This window comes from Rhea americana, unplaced genomic scaffold (genome assembly GCF_003343005.1).
Source record: "Rhea americana isolate MKP2758 unplaced genomic scaffold, rheAme1 scaffold_62, whole genome shotgun sequence".
In the NCBI taxonomy this organism is placed as follows: domain Eukaryota; kingdom Metazoa; phylum Chordata; class Aves; order Rheiformes; family Rheidae; genus Rhea; species Rhea americana.
This window is the reverse complement of record NW_028186779.1, coordinates 4,117,408-4,141,436: the sequence shown is the minus strand read 5'-3', so window position 1 is coordinate 4,141,436 and position 24,029 is coordinate 4,117,408. Positions and strand designations below refer to the sequence as shown.

Here is a 24,029-nt window from a genome sequence, read left to right as displayed (position 1 = left end):
TGGTGAGGATAGGAAGTAGATTGTCAGAGAAGGCTGTGGAGTCTGATTTTTTTTTTTTWATATATCTTTCAAGAACAAATTTGTCTTCTACTGCTGTGTGTTATTAGAAGGAGTTGCTGTGGCCACCTAGTCCTTTCTTCATAAAACATTCTATAAACTTTTACATAGTAGCTCTTAGATGAAGCTTCCACTGGAATGTGAAGTATCAGCAARAACTCTTGTTCAATGTGTAGGTGTAGCCAAAGGGCTACTTGTTTTTCAAGAAATGAGGATATTGCGGGATGGGGGAAATAAGGTTTGGGAGCTAGTAATTAAAACAGTAAGAGTTTTGACATGAGCATTGGAGAATTGGATTGTCTTATAAGGGAGACAAGAAGTTGGGAATACAGAGCAACATAAAAATAATGCWGATATATTAGTCATTTCTATATAGCTTTGAGGTAAAAAGTGCTTTTTTCAATTGTAATTTTGAAGAAGTTACTTATTTCTATGAATAAATAAACAGTTCTTGTTTCTAAGAATAAAGCAATCATAAAGGAGATGATATCAGCATATCAGTGATGACTATTGTGTCATATGTAGTTCTGCAGGTTGGTTAATCTGTGGAAAAACTYGGATCTGTTTATATAGTTTCTTTCCTTTATAAGGAAATTTCTTTTATRAAAATTGTGAATGTGTGCATGCTTTTTGAGGCTAGTTAGAGTATGTTTTCATCACTTGATAGTGTTGTATGGAAAAATCCAAGCTATTTCTAAAGGAACATGTTATATTGGCAATGGAGTGTTGTGCTGATACAGTTGCGTTGCTGTTGTAGCCTGTCTTTTGTAGTTCAATCATTTATCATGGCATAGCAATATGTGCATGTAGTACATGTATATAGTATGTGCTGTATGTAGTATGTGCTCTCGGACCTCCTCAGGAAAAAGTGCAGTATGTAGAACTGCAAGAGAGAGACTGTGAGAAGATACGTCTATTGGTTAAAGAGAGATGATACTTTAGCTGAGGTTTCTAACATTTTCCTTTTTAGATTGAGAGACTGTTATGTTTTAAAGACCTATATGCATTTTGGCAGTGGATATTGAGATAGTATCTTGCCTTTGCTTCACTGCTTCTTGCAGAAAGTCACCTGTGAAGTCCCCCAAACCCTTTGCTTGGCCTGTGTTGCAGAACAGAGTCTGCTGCCTCAGGACTGGAATTCTATGGCCRTGATTTCTTTCCAAAGTAAAATATTTAGTATATGCAGTATAAACTGCAGCCCAAATCACAGGAAAGTTAATTKATGTAAAAAATCATTCATATATTACATGAACAGTAGTTACAGGGTAGGAATGAAGGCAAAAGACCTTAGACTCATTTATTTGGAAATAAATGGCTAAAAACAGTGGGAGTTCATCATTTCTCTTCCCAGCCAGTGGTGCTAGCTGCTAACCTACTGAAACATAGTTAAGTGAGTGGGATGTTCTTCCTGATGCTGCACAGGGAACTTGATTTCTGTTACTTATGACGATCATCAAAATCTTCGCTACTTTCTGTTTTATGTCATTGATAYCTATCTGCAAACAGGCTGTTACCTCTTCTGCTCTTCTGGGTATGCATGAAAAAACATCGTATAAGTGWGCTAGATTCAGTAATTTTTCCATGCTGTGTTTAATGATGTATTTGCTACTTTTTTTTTAATCAATATGGAGTTGTGTTATTTTGTAATGATTCTTGCTTTTACTTGATTACTTGATCATTGTGAAGAAAGCTTGGAAACAGTGATCTCACTATTAATCAAAAAGTCAAAAATAGATAACAAGTAAAAGGAATACTTTTTATTACTTCTAATTTATTATTGATTCTCTTTTAATACTTCTTCTAAGGGTTATATATTTTGAGTCCTTGATTAATGGAATGTGAATTCTTGGGATTGTTAGAATATAGCAGTTTTGCTCAAAARCCTCTTTTATGTTTTTGTTTGTGTTATAGTTAAGTATATTGAAATTGGCTTGCTTCATCTGTGCACCTGAAACTTGGGAAGTTTTCCTGTGCACATTACCTGTTAACAGTTAATTTGAAAAATGTTATACACCTTTCCTGTGAATTGTGTCGTACTCTAAAGATGAACTTTGAAGAAAATGAAAACTGTATTGGTTAATTCAGGAAGTTCCTCAACTGCAAACTGTTGGGAGACTGGAAAAGTACTGGAGGAAAAATGCTAGGGAGGTCTATTTGTTCTTATTGGCATCTGTTTTTCTCAATTTCTGGAGGCAGAATATGTAGCTAGCTGGGCCTGTTTTGTGATCTAGTTCGTGTTCGTATTCCAATGCTTTTCAGACACCTGCTAAACCTTTACACTCAATAGCACAGCTGAGACRGCACAAGGACAGATATGCTGTCTTCCATTCCTCTGGAGTGTTATCAGTAGATCTGTTGCCCAAATACCAATTGCAGGACTAAATACTCTGCTCAGACACRCCTTTACAATCAAATTGGAGAACATGAGTTTCTAAAAGGTGACAGAGTGAAACGTGAAACAACGAGTTTTAGAGGCATATTACAGAGCAATTTGGCTTGGTATTCCTAGTTGAAGGAGAAGATTTATCATGTACGTAAAAAGTACGTATTCAGTTCTGGGGTGATGGAAGTAAAATATGACTTTGTGGTACTCATAGGGTGTTTCTAAATAAAAGCAATCTTTAAAGATATTTCCTTGTGCAGAACTAATGTAATTATGCTTTGTGAGGATGTAGAGACAGAGGATAATTTTCCTACTTAAAACAGATTAATGTTGTTGGTGAGTTTGTATGTTTTTCTCCACTCCTTGCAAAATCAACAAGCCTGTTCAAAGGAGGAGGCTTCTATAAATTTCAGCTGGTTAACAAACTTTTTGGAACTGAGTGTCAGGCTGTTTTCTATATAACAGACTTCAGTCAGCACAGCTGCGTTGGTCAAGGGTGGTAAAGAGATGTGAACAGTGTCCAGATTAGCTGTTTTAGCAGAAGCCMTTAGCAAAATGCTATTATATTGGAAAAACTCCACTTTTACTGATAAACTTCATTTGCTCAGAGATGTGTCTCCATGAATAATTCTATGTTCTAGTATGAAATGCAGTTTGGACTGGAGAGCTGTATTTGCAYTAGTACTTTGCCAGTGTGCAGCGCTCTGTTATCTCTAGAGTAATAAAGGGCTCTGGCATAGACAMAGCCCAAACTTCCAAAATGTATCAGTAATCCAAACTAGTACTAAAAGGGTGGAAGCTAGAAGGAGGCATGTTGAAACAAAAGTTGCTGAGAAACAGATGGGAGCTAACAACCTCTGTTCTCTGTTGGTAGAATTGTTATCCTTGTATGAGTCAGATCTGATGTGCAAATCAAGAGCCTCCAGAAAGATGGGTGTTTTAGGTGAGTGACTCTTAACGCTTTGAGCTTGTGCTGCTTCCCTTGCCAACACACTATCAGCAGCTAGGATGTATTTTTTTGCTCCGAGTGATTTAGCTAGCCTTCTGTGCTTACACTAAGCATCCTAGCAGGATGGCTGTGGTGTTTTTYCTTCTGTTATTTCTCAGTTGAAACTGAGCATAATTCTGAAACACTTTGTAAATGCTTCATTCTGAATGAGGAATGAGAACACAAAGTTTAATTTTTTTTAGCTGTAAATCTTCCTTGCCTTAAATTCAGTATTGACTTTCAGCTCTGTATAAAAGTGGTAGTTTTACGAATTCATGCTTGTTGCTTGTTTGTATAGGCACCTTAAAATTAATGATATTCTGTATAAAATTYGAAACTTTAGGCTTTTGGAATCTGCTCTAGTAAAGAGTACCATAGCAGACAGAGCCTGCAAGTGGTAAGATTTGATACTGGATTAGTTTACAGTTAAGAAATCGGACTAGATGCTGAAATCCTGAATATGAACAACGTAACAACACAATGCAGGGCACAGTGGAGACATCAGTGATTTACTATTTATTTTTCAGTAGCTGTTACAATTGGACTGATGCCTAGCTAAGTTAATAGAAATAAAGCTGGAAGATTTTAAGCAGCTTCAAAAGCRTTATGATAGGCTTTAGTAAAACCAGTATATGTTGTATTTAAGTTTTAGTATTCTAAAAAGACGACCTAGGAAAGATCACCAAACACTTGAATCCTTATTCAAGATTTCTATTCTGATTTCAAAAGGATTTTTTTTCAGGAAACAGCCTGTCTTGTAATCTTCTGTTCTACATTATGTTATTTCATTAATCTTTCTTCTTGCATGATGGGATTATTTCATGAGAAGATTGTAGGATTTCTCTTTGTATTTGTGGTTTTCTTTTTCCTTTTTATTGTTAAAATGACAAAGTTTGGAGACTGCACTAAAGAAACTGATCATATGACTTACTAGATGACACAAAGATCCTGGGTCTTTGATATGCCCATTCTCTGTATTTTCTGTGAGTATTATTATGTTGGTAGGAAGAGACTGTAAGAAGCTTGTCTTGACCTGAAAATGTCTCCCATTATGCATATGGTCTTTATTACTTTTGTTTTGAAAATACTGTGATAAATAAAGCAGTCTGCTAGTAGCTAAAAATAAAGCAGTTTGGGGTGTTGAAGAAGACACAAATTATTGAAAAATAGCCTGTGTCCATCATTTATAGAAACAAAAATGGTGGCAATCTCTGGCACTCTTCCATCTGTTTGAACAGTAAAAGCATTCTATATCCCRCTGTTTATGTCAGAGTTAGCTGAAAACTGCTGGTCTGCAAGTCATCTTGTAGAGAATTTTTGTTRTTGTTGAAAGTTGCAGATTTTACTGCAAAGTAAAGTTGTAAAGAGAATAGGTTTGTGGATAACAGACCTCCCATAAGTAAAGGTTGTTGTAAAGAGAAAAGAATGATCTGTTCTCCATATTTGTAACACATACCACAAAAAGTAGTTATTTAAATTTCAGGAAAAACATTCCAGTTAAACATTACGAAAAACTTTCTAACAGATGGGACAGTTTTCTAACTGGAATAGATTCCTTGAAGATATTGCAAAGTAGTCGTCATCATCACTGGAATTCTGTAAAAACAGACTTCTGTCAAGAATGAAATTAGATGTAGATACTGGCATCTTAGGACAGTGGGGTGAACTTCAAGGAATCCTCTCAGCACTCTTTTTTGGATATGTCAGTAATAACTCATTTTTTCCCCCCTCTGGGCTTTCTTTATATATAAATTTATTAAAGAAGAAACTATGGTGCCTTAAAAATTATAAGGAGCAACTAAGGCTGGGCTAGAAGAAAAGCACATTAAGTTCCCTTGGTACTTAACAATGGCACTGTTGACCAGTCRGAATATATAGAGTGAAATTGTGTCTTGCAGTGAGCTCTGACCTGCTTTTCAGAGGACAATGGTGCAGGGAGAAATAAAAGCAAAACTCTGTAACCTTCTTAAGAGTACTTTTCAAAACAGTTATATGAAGCTGCTTCTACAAGGTGCTTACTCATATAAAACTATATTCTTCATACAGTAAACCTGCTCATGMTATAGGACACATGACTGTCAGTTTCTTCTGTCGAATTAAAGTCATGATCTTRAGATATATAGGTGTGCATTTCATAATGTATCCTACCTTCACTTAAAATGAAAATTGAAAAAACTAAATACATGCTCTGGAAATTAAGACTTCTTTTCCTCTGTTGCTGTAATTTGCTGTAATTCTATTAAATTGGCAGCAGCTATGATGACCTTCACAAAGTGATATCCCAGGGTCATCAGAGCACTTTGTGTAATCAAAATTTTGTTCAGTTGTTCAGACATTCCTTTCTCTTTCTCTGGTATCTTGTTATATCTTGTATGTTTTGTTTTATTTTTTGAAAGCAGTTTCTCATCAACAAGATACGAGTCAGATTTTGATTAGAGGTAACTGTATTGGAAAAAAAAACTTCATAGAAAATAATCAGGATGTGAAATATCAGTTGCATCCCTTACAGATATCTATTCTGTGAAGGCGAAGACTTTTCACATATGCTTCTTGCTAAGGATCCAATTGGGAAGATTGGTTAGCAGAAAAATRTTATTTAAGTTTAGATAAAAACTGATTAATTCAGTCATTATTTATTAGATGTAGGTCTTTTGAGTAACTTAAAAGTAATCTACTTTTTACCACTCTGCATTTTGAATTTCTATAACTGATCAGTGAATATCATATTTAACAATATATTGTATCAAGGACTATATTAACATTAAGAATATTCAAACTCCTTTTCACATGGATTTCCAAAAAAGACTCTTTCAACTTTTCTTTACGTACTCTTAGGCTATAACATCCCGGTAAGCTACTGCAGACTTTCATCTGATGTGTGATTTCAGTTCATTTAAACACCAAACTGGGATTTACACSTTTACTATGTTGAATAAAAACTTAATATTAGGTTATGACTACAAATGATACTTCAGAGTTTCAGATGTCAAAAGAAAGRAGTAGGTGTTCATTCTAAGAGCTGGTTAAGGGTTGAGCTGTTTGATCTGCATCTTGTGTATATAAACCCCGTAGTCAGACTCAAAATATTTCAGTAAGATTATTGCAGTAAAGTTACTGGGTTGTAAGGAAGCCTGGAGGTTGAAGAATGTATTGCATTCTGTATAACTTAAAAATCCCTTCTGGGAATTAAATTTTAGACTTCTATTTTGGAAAGCTTTTTTGTTTTATTTTTAACCTATTTTGAGTTTGTTTGGCGTACTTTTCCAACTTCAGTGAGCAATAATTAATGCACCTTAGAGGGATGACTGTTTGATCTTGGAGGAAGAATACAGGGTTGTAACACTCGCACACATACACATGCAGGCCCTAATTGTAATGAAATGCTCAAAAAAGATCAGTTTCTATGGCTGGATGTAGCTGCAAGGGTTGATGTGTCAGCAGAACTGTGTGCATTCACACCAAATAAAGGTATGCTGAGATAGTGAGCATTTTAAAATGAATGGAATTACCTAAGTAGTTATTTTGACATTCTGTCTAACTATAGGAAAAGCACACCTTTATTAGATATTATCATGTATCAGAGATATTAGAATTGAGATTTCTCTAGCTTATCCTGACACTGTACTTTTTACCCCAGAACTCTAAATATTCTTAGAAAACACACCTTACAGATACTCATTAGTTAACTATATTTACCAAGTACAGAAGTACCAAGATCATAGAATGGTTGAGGTTGGAAGGGACCTCTGGAGATGTAGTCTAACCCCCCTGCTCAGGCAGGGTTACAGGATTGTGTCTAGATGGATTTTGAATATCTCTAGAGAAGGAAACTCCACAACCTCTCTGGGCAACCTGTTCCAGTGCTCTGTCACTCTCACAGTGAAGATGTTTTTCYTCATATTCAGGTGGAACTTCCTGTGTTTCAGTTTGTGCCCATTGCTGGGCACCACTGAAAAGAGCCTGGCCTCATCCTCTTTACACCCTCCCTTAAGATATTTGTAGATGTTGATAAGATCCCATCTTGGTCTTCTCTTCTCCAGGCTAAACAGGTCCAGCTCTTGCAGCCTTTCCTCATAAGAGATGCRCCATGTCTCTCTTGTACTGGAGAGCCCAGAACTGGACACAGCCCTGGTGAGGCCTTATCTGGAGTACTGAGTAGAGTGGCAGGATCACCTCCCTCAACCTGCTGGCAACACTCTTCTGAATGCACCCCAGGATGCGGTTGGCTGCGTTGGCCACATGGGCACAATGCAGGCACATAGTCAGCCTGCAGTCCTCCAGAACCCCCAGGTCCTTCTCTGCAGAGCTGCTCTCCAGCAGGTCAGCCCCCAGCCTGTGCTGGTGCCTGGGGTTATTCCTCCCTAGGTGCAGGACTCTGCACTTGCCCTTGTTGAACCTCGTGAGGTTCCTCTCGGCCCAGCTCTCCAGCCCATCCAGGTCTCTCTGAATGGCAGCATCTTTTGAACTGAAGTATGTGATCTTTCTATGGCTTATTCCCAACACTAATGGGATGTTTATGACAAACATTTCCTCACTTAAATTGTTAGTAATAATACAGCAAAGGCAGGTGTGTGTGGAAAGACTTTTCTAGTAAAGTAGGTGATGCAACATAAAGATTAATACAGAGAATTCATCTAAGTATTTAGCTAGTTTCTACGAAAGTTTTACTGCCTGTAATGGGTTCCGGGGGAATGTCACTGCTACACTGCTAGCAGTAATTGATCTAACTATTTTAAAATTAGCTTGAGTATTCACAATACAAATATTTGCAGTCATAAGATCAACTCTATACCAAGCAGGGTAGATACAGTGCTAGGGGTGAGTTTTTACCGCTAAGAGTATGTAGCTAGGCATATATGTATGGACCCCAAACAGTGTTAAGGAAGTTAGGTATCTCTCAGCATCCTTTGGGGTGCCAGAGGGGAGGGAAAGCTTCTAGAAGTGAACTTTTTTAAACCAAATTTTGTTCCCAGAAAACGGGCTCTGAATCTCATTTGATTTCTGTGGTCATGTAGAAGTGCACCTCCACTTTGATTGGGAAGCCACTGCTACACTGAAATTCATTGAAATTCAGCTAGTTAAATTTTAGCTGACTCAGGGTAAAAGAGTGGTAGAAACATCTYTTAGATAATTGCGACTTAGGTTGTGAAGGCAATATCTAACTTCTCTTGACTTCTATTTGGCACGTTGAAGAGCCAGGAAATACGGCCCTGAAGCTGCAGGCCTAATGAAAAGCCTGGTAAAGTCCAGGCTTGCGTGGCTTGAAACGGCCTGTGTCTGCGTTCCAAAAGCATGGTTGGGGTTTTTGGAGGAGTCGAGTGAAGCTGGGCCCAGATCACATTAAAATTGAAAGGGTCTGGACAGCTGGTAGAGGCTGTTTGTCCTGTTTGAGTCTTTCAGTAGCAAAATCCTTGCAGAAAGTTTCGAATGTGATTTAATCATTTTATTTTATCTTYGCCTTCCAAATTATAACACATGATATTGTTTAAAATTCAGGCTTAAAATGTTTAAATCAGCGTGTGTAAAAGCAACAAAGTAATTGATATGATGTATACATATTCACAGTCATCAGYTGGGAAATGAAGTGTGTTTATCAGACTGCTGGTCAGATTTTGATGCTTGCTGACTTAAGTATACTTTTCACTCCTCTCATCTCTCTTGACTGTTGGCTCTGAATTCACCTTCTTCATTTTGGTTTTTATCTCCTGTAAGCTTGCCTAGCCAGGAAGTTGTACTTCCTTTCTTTCTGACCAACACATGGCAGGCATTTTCTAAAAGTCGTTGCTTGTTTTGCTAACATATTTGGCAACTCTGACTTTGCAAAGTTTCATATAATGTGTCTGTTAGATTTTTTAGCTTTTCTCATCACAGTAAGTTCTGCTTGTTTCATTAATCTTTATTAAATAAAGATGTAAGTTGTCTTTAATTGAATATTTTTCTTTCGGCAATAGAACAAGTCAAAAGGTGTTTCTCATTAACTTGTTATTCAGCAGGGATAGCCATCTATCTGGATTGGATTTGTGACAGTATTTAGTCCCTATTTGTAGAAATAGCCGATGTTGAACATATTTTCTGTGTTTTGCTCGGAATATCCTATACAAGCTGACTTTATAATGTCATTTGTCATGTGGGAATCAAGCTACAGGGAATTGGTGTGTGTTGACAGCATGTCTCAGTGTTGTTTTTTTCTCTGTTTTAGTACAATATGTTTTATATTTTGTCTTACAAAGTTTTATCATACCATCAAATCATGAAGAAGTGTAGAAATAATGGGGTTTTATTATTATTTTTTTAGCATACGGTACAATATTTTGGCAAAGGTCGTCATGAGAAATGCTGACCTTTGTTTTTATAGCATAGAATATCATGTTCAGATTTTCCTGTAGCAATTAATTACAAGGTCATCATTAGCTTGAAAGCAAATCTTACTTAAACCCCCCCCAAAAATCAGTAATTGCAGTGTTGCCCTAAATCTTATCTCTGCCTTCTAGTTTCTGTGGTTTTAGTAATGCTTTCTTGTTTTTTAAGGTTTACTTTTTTCTCTGTTGCTTTGTGAAAGGTGCGAACTATGTTCAAGTGATTGACTCTCCTGGAGAAACATTAAACCTTGTCAAGTACAAGTTAAATGAACAAGAACTTGAGAAATAAAAGTAGTAGTTTTGAACCCTTGTAAAAAAAAAATCCCAAATGAAGATAACCTACATTAAAAAGAAATATTTTTTTAGCTAGTTGTCCTTTAAATGCTGATCTTGCAAAACACTGGTGTCTGTTTATCCCAGATGCTTTCAGGCAGCTCATAGGCAAAATGATCTGCTTTTATACACGTTAGGAATTCTGTCATCATATCATCAGTAACTCCTAAGTAAGCAAATGGAGTGTCCAAATGTGTATTCAGTGCACATCTTGGAATAGCATAGGATCTACGGACACGTGGAACTCTGTCTGGGACAGAGTTGTTTATTTGGTTTGCCTGCTTTCTTAAAATTTATGAAGAATGCTTGTCATAAATGTAGCTAAAAATCCCACTGTCATCTGGCAAAAATAAAATAAAGCTATGTTGTAGCTAACATCAGCGTTAATATTTAGTTAGCATTATAAAGCTAAATTTGGAACGGCACATTAGTCTGTTATTCTAACAATATTCTTTTTGGAAATAGTATTTGCTAACGTTTTTTAAATTTAATGCAACATTTTTTAAGTGTGTGATGTTTGGCAGCTTCACTAGTAATGCTTTTCTACAATCTAACAGCTTTTACTGCTATTACATCTATCCTAATCTTCAGCCTGACCTTTCTCACTTCATAATATTTATTTCTGCTTCTCAGAATAGAATTATTTAGGGTGGATTCCACAGTGAAGTATGTCTCTCATATGTGGTAAATATACTTTAATAATTTTGATTGTATTTAAGTGGATAAACTAAGAATAGTATGTTAGATGTTATTTTTTCCCAAACTTTTGCCCCATATGTTACCTACAAATAATACATGTATGGTTTAAAGCTCGAGTGCCATCATGTGACACACAAACACTAATCTCAGAGGTGATGAGTTTCATTGCGCCCAAGGTGATTTCCCCTATGTTTGAGACTAATTGGCCCCATTTCATCAGCGCAGGAATGTTGCACCAACCCTGGAGAGGTAGCTAAGATTTATATCCAAATAAAGAGCATCTTTAGTATCTAGGTGTCTCTGATCAAACTGGAAAAGTCTGGGGAGAAGAAATACTCTCAGTTCTTCCATTTGTCAAGAATTGTTGTGATGAAGTAACTAATGTATAATGTAATATAACGAGGTACTAGCAGCTGTCTCACTTCTAGATTTAATTGAAATTGCCAGTACTTAGAGGAAAGCTGTTTGTTAAGAATTCACTTTTGCAACTGATTGAAGTTTTCCTTGCTAGAGAATCTTACATAAGGTTGCTTCTTCTGTAATATCTCCAGTTAATGATGAGGATCTTTATGGTATTACAATTTAGTATTTAACTTGGTATATTATCTTTCAGTATAGCTGGAAGAATATATTTGTAAGCATCTGAGTGTTCTCTTTTTGCTCTGAATTGAAGATTTGGCCTTCAAGCAATTGTAGGCTTTTTTATGTTGATTGTTTTCAAAATTCCCTCAGCTGTTACTGTGAGCTGCCTCTTAGCTGCTTTTTCATCTCATTCCTTATTTTATGAAACTTTAACTGTCGTTTTCCCCTACATATGAAAACAATAGATTCARGAGCAGAGAAGTATCTGTTTTTATGTCACGTTAAGCATGCCTCACTTTGAAAATTCACGTGATGTATGTTRTGCTGCGTATTAACAAAAGGAGATGATGGAGATTTTTGTAAAGAATATTCTCCCTCTAATTTTCCAACTGAAAAACGGTATCCAAGATGGCGTTGGTGATGATGTGTTTTGTTTTGTCTCAAGTTACCCAGAAAGTTCTGAAAAATGGGGGTGCTACGCATAGGCAGTAAGGTCACTTTCTCCATGCTTGTCTGGCACGTTGGGTCATGAGGGGATTCGCTTTCTCACTGCCTTCCATAAAGGTCCATGCTTCCTTTAAGCTGGTGCCACGTAGCCAGTCCAGCTTGGTCTTTCATACTGGTCTCATGTGCTGTTCATTTATCTTCCTCACAAGAAAGGAAAGACAGTCACGTAGGAAATAGATCTGGCTGAATGATAAGGACAGGTACACAAAGGTGGGGGTGTGGGTGACTATGCTGAGTAAGCACGTAGCTCTTCGGTGGACGTTTAGCGTTTGTGTTTCTGGTGGTTTCAGATGCTTGCTGTGCAGATTAAATAATGCTTTGGCAGGGACAATTTTTTGAAAGGCACTGGGAGATCTGACTGGGGGTTATCGTGTCTCATAAACAGTTTGATTGTTGGACTGAGGTGGGGCTTGCAGTAAAGCAAAACAGCTCGTAGTGTGGCAATCCTGAGAGCTCGGGGGAGGTGAAGATGTGGGAAGTATTAGAACAATTGTGCCTTTGTACTGCAGTGTGCAGAACTGGGATTTAGGAAGGTGCAGCTTATTTTCATGTTTCTTTCCAGTTTGCGTATTACACGCTGTCTGAAGCCTTGCATGTTTTCCTAAGCAAAATCAACAGAGAAATAAATCTTCCAAGATCAGGCATTGATGCAACTCCATTTTCAGCTGAAAGGATTTTGGAAAGCCTCAATTTTATTAAATCAGGTTTTAAATAAACCCTTTTGTCTCTTCTCCAAAATATATTTACCGAATAAAGATAAATTTACTGGACTTAAAGGACTGAAAKAAATCAAGCACTTAGTAGAAAGGGGACTACTCAAAGTATAGATTGTAACCTAGTTAGGTAAGCTCCACTAGAGGGCAGTTCAGAGCAAGAGTGAGATGATATTTCTCTAATTCAGTTCTACCTCAGACTTGACAACCACTTGATAGCCTACCTGACTTCTGCCTTCCAGTCATTCAACAGGGACTATCTTTTTAGGCTGAAGGATTTTCCATTGTGTCTAAGCTTCATCATCCCCAGACTATGTTACACTAAGCAGGAACCAATTCTTAAGGTTAAGTGTGTATGATTGCAGATTTGTGCTTTTATTTGCTGAATTCAGATGTGAGAGAAAGCTGGATATTTGGATTAACATTAGTTAGGCTTTGTGTGGTATTTTTATATCTTTAAGTATTTGTTTTATATATGCATACATGTATATGTGTGTATCTATATATCTGTATAAATACAGTGAGTTCTAGCTCTCACTAGAACCGTGCATCTGACTGAAAACTTTCTGAATGTAGTTGTAGTCTCCCTCAAACTTATTTGTACTTGTTTTCATAGATATTTCTAAAACATCTGCACAGGGTTCCTCTACTGACCTGTACAGTTTAGCAGAATAATAATGTTCATTCTTTGTTTTTGATTTGGATAATGACATCTTTCACTCTTAGAAACAGATATTTATCACCTAACTGTTAAAGTTAGGTGCTACTTCTTTTTCCCAGGCATTTTTTAGGTCCATGTTTCCTGGGGGCAAGCCATCTTCAATGACAGTAGATTTTTGTCTCCTCACTTTCTTTATCAATTCATACTTCAAATTGAAGATAGCATTGTGTATTTTTTTCTTCAATTTGTTGTGATCTTTGGGAACTAACTGAACATTCCTTAGGACCTTTAATTTTTAACTAGAAAGCCATCCAGCGACTTCTGAGTTGAAATCAGTTTGTTGTCATATGTGAAGATGGCTTACAATATTTATTTCTGTAATAACACTAGAAAAATTACTGAAATTACTTGCTGTTGCTCTTCCTGAACTCTATGTTTGACGGATGGGTGTTTGTCCTTACTGGAGGAGCACTGCAAGGAATTTTTATAGTTCATCTGTCTACATACTAAATGCTTAATTTTCAGATGTTTTCTGTTTATGAAAACATTTGTGCGAGCAGACGTGTTGAGATGTCTTTTCTTTGTTAATACTTGAGGCCAGGGCATAATTTCTCACTTATTTCAATATGCTTTTCACTATTCAATTAAAGTTGTTCTCTTTTTTTTTTTTAATTATTGAGCAAGATTTTGTTTTTGAAGTGGGCCCATGCACATGTAAATGATTTTAATGCGGCAGTTCATCCCAATGAGATAATGGCATATGCATAGTTAGAGCTAGTCAGAGCATTTTGGGGCAGATGAACCATATTTGCTAGTGCTGTTATGTTTGAGAATGAAAACACTTACTTTTTAGTAAATGTAAGTGTGTACATATGAAGGGAAAGGTCGCATTTTACTCCTTAAGGTCATCTATTGTCAGAGACAACAACAATTCTATCTTGTTGTATGTCTGGTGGACATTGCTTTGATTTGTATGATTGACTAAATATTAATTGGAGTAACAAAGTATTTTACTTTCCAGTTTAGAAGCTGTCATTTTTCTCTTGCACTGTTTATGAGGGATCATTTCTGGATTTTTGTACATGACAGTATTGGTCCAAATAGAGGACTGAAGGAGATTACCCTGATGAGGAGTGGTTTTTAATTGCGTGCAGTAATCCACAGAGCCAACTTTCAGACTCTCATGCCTCTCTAACAGTCAGTCTGTATACACAGAAGATTATTCTGGAAGACATTTAAAGAAATTTAGGAAATGTGTTTTTTTTTAGTCTTGCAGTATATGATGGCGTATTTTTACTATAATACTATCTTTACAGTTAAGAAAACTATCTCCACAGAAAGAGAAGAGAAAGCACGGGAACAGCTTTTGAGTTTGCCACCTGTTTAAGGAAAAAGAAAGACACTTAAATCTTATACTCTTAAGGGCTCTGACTGTTTCTATTAGATCTAGTAATGGGATTCAAACGTGTTACTGCTTCCCTGCTAACTTCTCCCTCTTGTGCTAGTGATCACTGGTTCCATAGAAGAAAGAGCAAAAAGCAGTCAGTATTAGCCTTTTTGGCCACTTGATGTCATTGCATTGCACATGCCCAATACATTAACTGCCTCGAATTTGAACTGTAAATTATTAGACTGTATTTTGATACGTGTGTAGTAATCCCTGGGAAAGGGATAGGATTGATGATCTGGATTTTATAATCTCTTCAGTTGATCTGGGAAGAGCTTCTTAGCTGGAAGATTATATGATTGTTGCTGGAGGAACATGATGAAGTAAAACAGAGAAAAGCAAGAGCATCTTCTCTTAATTCTGTTGTTAATTCTACTGGGCTATTAAATCTAAGTTGATTCTACAGCTGAACAAAATTGTATTTAAACATTTCTGTAAAAATGCTTTGTAATTTTCAATTTCAAAAAATGATACCATTGAGACTCTTTTGGGAAACAATTTGTGTGTGCTTGCTAAAGGGCCATGCTTGCCCTCTGTTATAAACAGTTTTCTTTTTTTTGAAGTAACTGTTTAAATAATGTGGAATGACATTATAAATAATGGCATGATTTTAGATGCCATATGGTATTTAAGTTATCTTTTTGGTGATGGAGATATAACATAGGCCACATGAGAAATCTTTGCCCTGTTGGAGCAGCAGTTGGTGGCCTGCAGGGTTACCACAGAGCCTCAGAAATTACATAATTTACTTACCCAACCTCGGTAAATTTAAAAAGAATTCTATCCATAGTGAATGAAACACGGCAGGGCCAGGAATCTATGCAGAATTAAGATCAAACACATCATCAACCAGCATAGGATAGAAACAGCAGATTTACTCTTAAAAATGGTACCTTTTCTTTTCGTTCCAAAATATTAAAATGTGTGTGTTTGATATTCATCCTTGACTGAATTGCTAACTGTTCTTTTCCTGTTCTAGGTTATGGTCAGACTGGTCCAATGGTTCAGAGAGGAGGATATGACTCTATTGCAGCTGCTGTTTCTGGTCTTATGCATATCACAGGCCATGAGGTACTGTRCTTAACTTGTAAATTTAGTAGAGTYTTTTTTGCCATRTACTGAGTCTTGATGCTGTACAGAATTAAGTTAGCTTATGCTAATGCAACCATGTTATACATACCCTCCAGAGTTCAACAGGAGGTAGTCTCTCTGTGATTCTAAGAAATAGTAAGGCTTATCTCTCTCAAGTATCTCACTGCAGGCTAGCAAAGCCATTGAAATAGCTGAAAAAATGGCAGAAAATTTCCTAAATTTCCAGTGAATAAATTATTAACAATTTATTACTAGCTTGTAATTTGCCACTTGAATTTGGGATGTTACTAGGTACCTCATAGATGCCTGGATATAGGAACCATAGTTACATGTGAGAAGTCTCACGCATGCTTTGATACAGTGAATACATCAGTTCTTTAAAAGAGGGAACTGCAGAGCCATACAAGTGACTGATAAACTGTCATTCAGCAAGCAGAGAGATGCCATTAGTGGCTTTGGAAAAGCTTTATGTACTGCTATTCCCATTGATAAACAAGATCTTTGATAACTGAAGCACTACAGAGACAGCTTAGCATCTAGATTTCATGGATATGTAGAATGCTGGTGAAATAGGTGTTTAAGTAAGCCAACTGCAATCACCTGCAGATTCAGGGATTGTGGTCTCCAAACATCATTTACTGAGTGGTGGTGTTGTACGTCTGTTCTGTATGTCATAAGCGTTAGCTTAGCCCTCTGTGGTGGTGCTTCTGATCCTCTGGAATCTTTAGAGCTGATCTTTACTGAAAGTATGATGCTTGCATGCTCTGAATAAACGAGCTCATCAAGTTTCCTCACGTAGTATCAGATCTTTGTTTTTCTTGAACTACTTACAGAAAGCTAGTCATCCATAATTTTTTTTTTTACTGAGAGCAATGGTAAACATCAGAACTGTTGTGCCTCAGGCAAATTTTGTTACCAGAGTCCTTTCTCTACAAAACTAAAAAAAAGTCAAGCATTGTTTGATTGACACAGCTGAAACATCTCATACCTAGTGTCCTAAGAGCATATTATCTGCCCGTTGCTGCCATGTTGGTGATACATAGTCATAGGAGGAGGAACTGTGACACAACAACCGATTGTAGTAAGTGTTAATCTGGAATCTTGTACTTTAGGAATGGGAGGTTGTAGCGGGAATGGAAAAGCTGGATCCTGCTTCACTTAGCCATTATGTTTCATCTCAGAACAAAAGAAGATGCAAAGCTGAATGTCGTGTCATGGATGCTTGTGTTCAAATATCCCAGACCTATGCATGAGGCACATAGGCACCAACCCAAATGGGCTGATTATAGTATTGGAAAAAATCACAGTAATTAACTTATTTTTATATTTTGACCTTGCAGCCTGTAGAGTGAAGGTCAGTGCTTCCAATACAATGCCAGAAACTTCATACACACTTGAAAATGTACCAAACAAAATTAAATGGAATTATAAACTTTACAAAGGGGCAAATGTTGCTGGTACCAACTGAGTAAGGGAAAATATGTTCAAAACCTGAAAAACTCYGCAATGATTATTTGAATGACAGAGAATTCAAGTGTTTTACTSAATAAATGTAAGTTGTATCATGAAAGTGATATTCCTCCATGGCTGTTATGAAGATGGATTTTATTAAAAGGTTGTGTTAAGATCTACACTGGAAATCCAGATGTTCACATCACCTCATCAGAACTTGAGGCAATGTAATCATAAGAATCATTTAATCATTGTTAGTAATAGTTCTGTCTATTCACCGGGGGTTTTTAACAATTCAAACTTAGTAATTCTCTTGCCCGATTAAAATAAACATGCCAAAACTTGCTTCTTATTTTTCTTCATTTTGAAGTTTCTCATATTTTATTTCATTATTTCCTCAACTATTTTCTGATGTATAGAGGGACAATTTTGTTTTGAAGGTTTTAATGGTCAGTAGCGCTATAGATGTAAATGTACCATTTGCTGCTGTAATGAAAACTGACTCAAGTAGTTTTAAAATAATATTCTATGCTTGCTTGAAAGTTTGTTATTAATAATACATTGTTGTTTTAAAGTAAATCTACATTTATGTACATGTGACTGAGTTTTGTGGAATTTTAAACAGAACCAGCTCAGAAACAAGTGGAGAACTTTATTTCAGTCAGCATGTAGAGAAGTGGCCCAAGTGAAAAGAATCTTACTTTCTTTTGTATGTCTTTTTTTTTTAATGAAACCTTGAGTTATTTGTTGACCAGATAACAGAATTCACATACTAAAGCTAACATAATCATTTGAAGTACATGCTAGAGATCAGCTTAAAGTAAATTACAAAAGTTTGTCTCATGGACTTCTGGAGGAAAAAAAAATCTAGCAGATATGAAGTAGATTTTCTATTGCATGATGGTAGCCATAAATAATCAGTGTAATGTCAGCGTAACAGTGCTGTGTGAAAACTTACTTTCAGTAAACAAGTGACTGAGTGTACTTTAGGATGATCTTGGAGGTCTTAGCTGATGGAATGAACAATGTATACTGAATTTGAGCAGCAGCAGCAGTGCATCTACGCACATCACTGAGGTGCTTAGTTTTAAAATATATTAATACATATTTACAGCTCCTCAGCGTTCTGACATTTTTAAGTGAATGTAATTAATAGGAATGTATATTCCATTTTAGCTTAGAAAATTACATACTGTGAATTTTAATTTATTCCAACCATCTGGCTACTGATTTAATGACTCAAAGCAGTTTACTTTTGCAGATTTTTTAACTTTATTGGGTAGTGAATTGACATACCTCCAGTTAGTGAACTCGTGATATTAAGCCATGAAATCGATGGTGTACCAGCATAGGAGTTTGAGCAAAACTTAAACATTTATTAAGTCTCTCATAATATTCCCTTCAATACTTTATATGAATGTAACATCGTAATTTTGAGATAGCAAAGAAATCACGGTGGCCAATATGGAAGTTTTTGACTAACACATGTATYTTTTTCCAAGTTATCTTTCAATTGAGGAGATGATGAAGATACTGAAGGAAGAAAAAAGCTAATACAAAAGCAGAATGCACCAAAAATACAGAATAATACCACATTTGGTGCACAGTAGAAGACAAAGCTGTGGAAAAGGAGAAAAGACTATAAGCTTGCACATCCAAGTTTAAAATCTGTGAGAAAATTCCTGCATGAAGAAATTCCCAATAGTTTTGAAGTTTTTTCTTTTTTTGGCTAAGAAATAGCTATTACTGAAATGACTTAGTGTTGATTACTTTGAAATGCTCTTCAGCAAATTAAAGTTATGAACTTTGAAATTAAACTATAACTTTTGTGATTTTACAAAATTACAGGCACAAACAAGCACAAGCGTTCGAGCTGCTGTTGTTTTTGCTGATTGTACAAAACCAAACACACTCAGTGCTGAGTAAAATTCTATCTTTAAACCATATTTTCCTCTGTAAATACACAAAGCTATGTGGAATTCAAACTCATATATGCAGTAGATTGCCTCTATATTAGAAATGTGAGACAACTGTGGAATTTGGAATTCTTGAGTGTTTATGGAAATGTACAAGCAAGAATGGGGAAATCTGTTTTGTCTAAATCTGTACCATAAAGCCATTTTGAAATGAAAGTAGATGCTTCAGGCCAGATTCAGTTTTTCTTTACATAAATTAAAATATGCTAAAAGAACTGAGCTTACACTGATGACATTTTTATTTTCCTGAGAGACATAATTTATAGATACTTTCCTGGTTAAACACTTACCACATTCAGGTTTCATATTTGATGAACAGAAAGCTTTTACTTCATGTATTCAGATATATCAGTGCCAGATGAATATTACTTTGATGAAAATTTCTATGACTCATTAAAGCAATAACTTGAATTTAATTTAAAAAAAYCACTTTGGATACAAGTTCCCTTTCTGACTCAAGTGTATTATTACGTGTTATTTTAGATATTCAGAGTAGCTTTATGGTGGTGCAGTATATTCAGTAAGCATTCTTTCTTGGTGAAGAAACTTTWTGTTTTAGTGAAAACAAGACAGCAAGACATGATTTGGATCTATAATACCAGAGGGGCCATTCTTCAGTTTAAAAATAAACAAACAAGCTGCAGCAAAAGAGTACACATAGTATATAGCTCAGAGCTGTTGGAAAAAATGTAGCCATTGCTGGTTCACGTTAGCTTCAGCAGCTATTTCCTGTCTGTAAAGACTACTGGACTTAGAATACTTTTATTAAGCATGTCATTTCAAAACAATTTCCATTTTGACTGGATTGTTCTTATATTGCTGATGTAAATTTGGGCAGACTAAAAAGGGAAATTTTCCCTGGGGAAAAAAAGGTGTCTTCCTCTTCGTTTGAGTCAGGCAGGGACGCTCCCAGAATGTCTTCTGGCCTTCTCTGGGCCAGAATGTGTTGACAGATTGTAAGCAAATAAGCAAACAGCAAAACTTGTGAATAAAAGTGTAAATTGAGGGTGAGATGGAGTAATAACAAAGCACAAAGCAGGAGAGACTCTTCATATGTTCAAATGAGCAAAGGAGATGTCCTGGAGCTGCCTGTAATTAGAGTTCAGCCTGGCCCTTGAGCCTGGAAGGCTACTTTACTGCTGGAAGCACCCTCTCCTTGATGAGGGCTATGCTTGGTCCTTCTACCAGAATACTACTGTCACTTAGAGACTATTGGGGAGTTTTTTTGGTCTTCAACTAATAACTTTACTTGAAGAAAAACCTTTTTTATAGATCCTTACTGTGCTCWGGAGACTAGTATAACGTTATCTACACAAAAGTACTGTTGTGCTGTCAGAAGCTCCATCTATGATAAGAAGGTTTACTGGTAAAGAATGGTACACCTGTGTGTACAATGTTTCATCCTCCATATAAAGCAACTTCACAGCCCTTCTTTCAGGGAATAGAGATGAAAATCTAAATTAATCCATTTCATARTAGTTACAGCTGTCCATCTCATAGCAAAAAGGCTGTTTCTTGATGCAGGAGGACATTAAAAATGATTAAGCAGCAAAAGATGGCAGCTATTCATATACCTTACTCAAAAGACCAAGAAGAGTGGAAATTTTGGGCTACTACAGAATTACAGATCATAGAGTGTTAGGATGAAATTAAATAAAGCCAGTGCTAAAAATAAAGTAACAGGATATTGGTAATAGTTTGATTTCTCAAATTTAGCAGTGTTCCGTATGGGGAAATTGTAATAATATTTTTATTTATAAAAGTTAACTTTGTACTTAGGCAAAGGAGCTTACATTAAAAAATAGGTATTTTAGTATCTTATGAGGGAGATGTAACGAAGGCTTGAAAAAGGCAAAGTAATATGTAACAATCTGTTAAATAGTCCCCACTTTTGTATCTTCAAAGCATGTTTTTTTTTTTCCAAGGGTGAAATTAATGACACTCTGAAAGCAGTGGGAAGTGTTTTCAAACAAAGAATGTTGCTGCCTGTCTGTTTGCAGGCTTAAATTTTTTTTGGTTTCTTCTCATCATTTTCATTTAGGAAACTGAGAGCCTGTAGCAGATAATATGGTGAAAATGGAATTTTTCTTTTTTGTCTGCATTTCTCTGTGACAGACCTGAGGAGCAAAAACCTTTCATGTTGCTAGCTAATTTTCTCAGTAGGCCCCTGCATATAACAATAAAGAAATCCCCTTTCCTTTTCCCCCCAACAGAGCAGTGTGTAAGAAGAGCGGTAAATGTTTGGAGTCTTTGAGCTGTCTTTTCTATGAAAAAGCTGAAATAGCTTAGTGTGGAGAAGTAGGAAGGAAATAATGGATAGTTCAAAAAAGCAGCATTTCCTAAAGCAGTATTTGCTTTAAATTTTTGTAGCTTATACATCATCGTTACGTCTAGAATAGAGAGTCAACGAATAACCCTTACTGCAGTCTGCGAGATGATACTGAGATTTAAAAAAAGAAAAAAATTACTTTATATTTAAGACTGATTTTATAATTTTATGTCAGACCCTTCCCATTTTATGTAGACGGTAATATAATTGACATAACCACGTGCTGTTAGGGCTAGCTTGAATAACTTCATGTTTTGCTTTGGGCTAGGTGCTCACACAYGGTTACTATGGGTTATTGACTTGCTGTAACTGTTAGCATTGTATCTTGTTTGTGYGAGTCTTACGGAACACAGGCTTTCTATGTTGGACGGTCTCTTAGTTTGGGGGGCAATGGTACTTAGGAAGAAAGTAAAAATGTCTAATTTTCTAAAATGGTAAGAATTTTAATCTTCTGATGGAGGTGGGTAAAATGGCAGAACTTGTAAGTACAGAGTTGTTTTTGTTTTCTCACTAGAAGGCTGGAGTGCATGTACTGGAAAATGTAGAATTGAAATTTGACTTGGGGAGGGATAGGAGAGGAGGGAGAAAAAGAGAATGATGAGCCAGTGAGCGTAGTTCTCTCTTTCAAAGAGACATGCACCAGTGTCAACATACTGTGGGAATCCTTTAGGCTTTTGGCTTCCAGGCACAATGAAATTCAGTTTTCACTGGATTCTCTTGCCTCTAATGATATCTCTTTGCTTTTGACCTTGGTGACTAAAAGGGTTGAAGTTTTTAGAGCAAGAAGTAGCATAATAAATTTTTTGCAATTTGCAGCATCATGAAGTTAAGAGAATTGTGTAAATACTGCAAGAATGTCTTTTTTTCAGTGGTAGGCTTTTTGCTTCAGTTCACTCCAAGAAGCTGTTATTTCTTAAAGTTTGCAATGCAGAAATGTATAAACACTTTAAATCTAGTCTTGTGTGAAATGTACTATAACAAAAAGTAATTTTTTACATTTTTTGTTTTTGGATTTTTTTTCCCATTTATTAGGATGGTGAGCCAGTTAGATCAGGAGTAGCCATGACAGATCTTGCTACTGGGCTGTATACATATGGAGCAATTATGGCTGGTTTGCTTCAAAGGTATAAGACGGGGAAAGGACTGCACATTGACTGTAATCTCTTGTCATCTCAGGTAGGACTTTAAAGAGCAGTTTACGTGTGGTTTCTTGAATCTGGCTGAATGAAAAAAAAAAAAAAAAGAATGCTTTCAGTTTTGTAGCTGTTTGGACCTACAACTACCATTTTGACCCTACTGTAGGAAGTAAGTCCTTGGCAGTGGATAGTATTTTAACCAGAGGGATTGAATGATTTGCACAAAATCACCCAGTGTATTGAAGTAATCTAAACAAGAAGGGTAGCTTCTGGCTCAGGGATTTAAAGAATAAAGTAAGTGTGGAAGTGCAGCATTTTCTCTAGGTGTATTTAAAAGATATTTCAGCAAAACTGTAAAAGGCAAAGTGTTTTGGTCATGAAAGTAGTTCCATATTTCATGAATGATCAGAACTTTAAGTTACATTGTAATATTTAAATGCTATTGATATAATACTTTACACCTCACAAAAACAAAGTAGTGGTGTACGTGATCAGATGATATATTCTCTCGCTGATGTAGATACCTGGCAACATGTTATGTAGGTATTTTTGYGTATTAAAAATTTATAGGCAAACTGCATGCAATACTAATTAAATCTCAGAAAATGCTTCATTGTTTTCTTCCTTGTTTATTTGTGTATTTGTTCATATTGTTCTTCATTTCTTTAGTTCATAATCCCTGTCAGTGCAGCTGGGAGGTRATACAGCTCCCATTGTGCAACCTGCTCTTAGTTGGCCACTTTATTARCAGGGAATTGGTCCAAAGGGTCTCCAGAAGTTGGTCCCTTCCAACCTATATTATCGTATGATTATATTGTATGATTATTGTAAGGTTTCTGTTGTTTAATGCTCACTGAAATTTGATACAGAGGGGAGGGAAAGCCCTTTCTTAAATCAATTAAGAAGTTTTTTATTTGGTTCAGAAATGCTTGTAACAACTGAACTTTCCATAATATGTACTTACTTATAAATGTGGTATCTGTATTTGCAGAATATAATAAACACTTCATATCCATTAAAATTTTAAGTATTTTGTGTCAGTATGAAAGTAGTATTTTCTATGCTGTATGTTATTTTATGGTATGAAAACTTTGCTCGACCTTTTTAGTTACTTGTTTTATTAAAGGACTTCCAGGGATTTTCAGAACTGTTCCGTTATTTCTCCACTCTTTTGAGGGTGGATGGGTTTTTTGTTGTTGTTTTGCTGCTTGAACTTTTTTCTTTTTGAGTTCTTCTATATCTTTGTATAAATTGTTTATGTAAGTGAAATAGTCATACTGAGTATTTCCAAATTTTATCAAAAGCTGACAGTAAG

General features: G+C 36.0%; 1 protein-coding gene across 2 annotated transcripts in view; it reads left to right on the top strand.

Moving 5' to 3' along the window:
* Positions 1-24,029, top strand: part of SUGCT (succinyl-CoA:glutarate-CoA transferase) — a 332,460-nt gene that overhangs the window by 27,246 nt on the left and 281,185 nt on the right. Inside the window, exons 7-8 of one of the 2 annotated variants that reach the window (XM_085320192.1) lie at positions 15,709-15,800; positions 22,611-22,754. In XM_085320192.1, coding sequence (XP_085176318.1) covers positions 15,709-15,800; positions 22,611-22,754 — 236 coding nt within the window. The remainder of the gene's footprint in view (positions 1-15,708; positions 15,801-22,610; positions 22,755-24,029) is intronic. The other variant, XM_085320193.1, reaches the window with a different exon arrangement.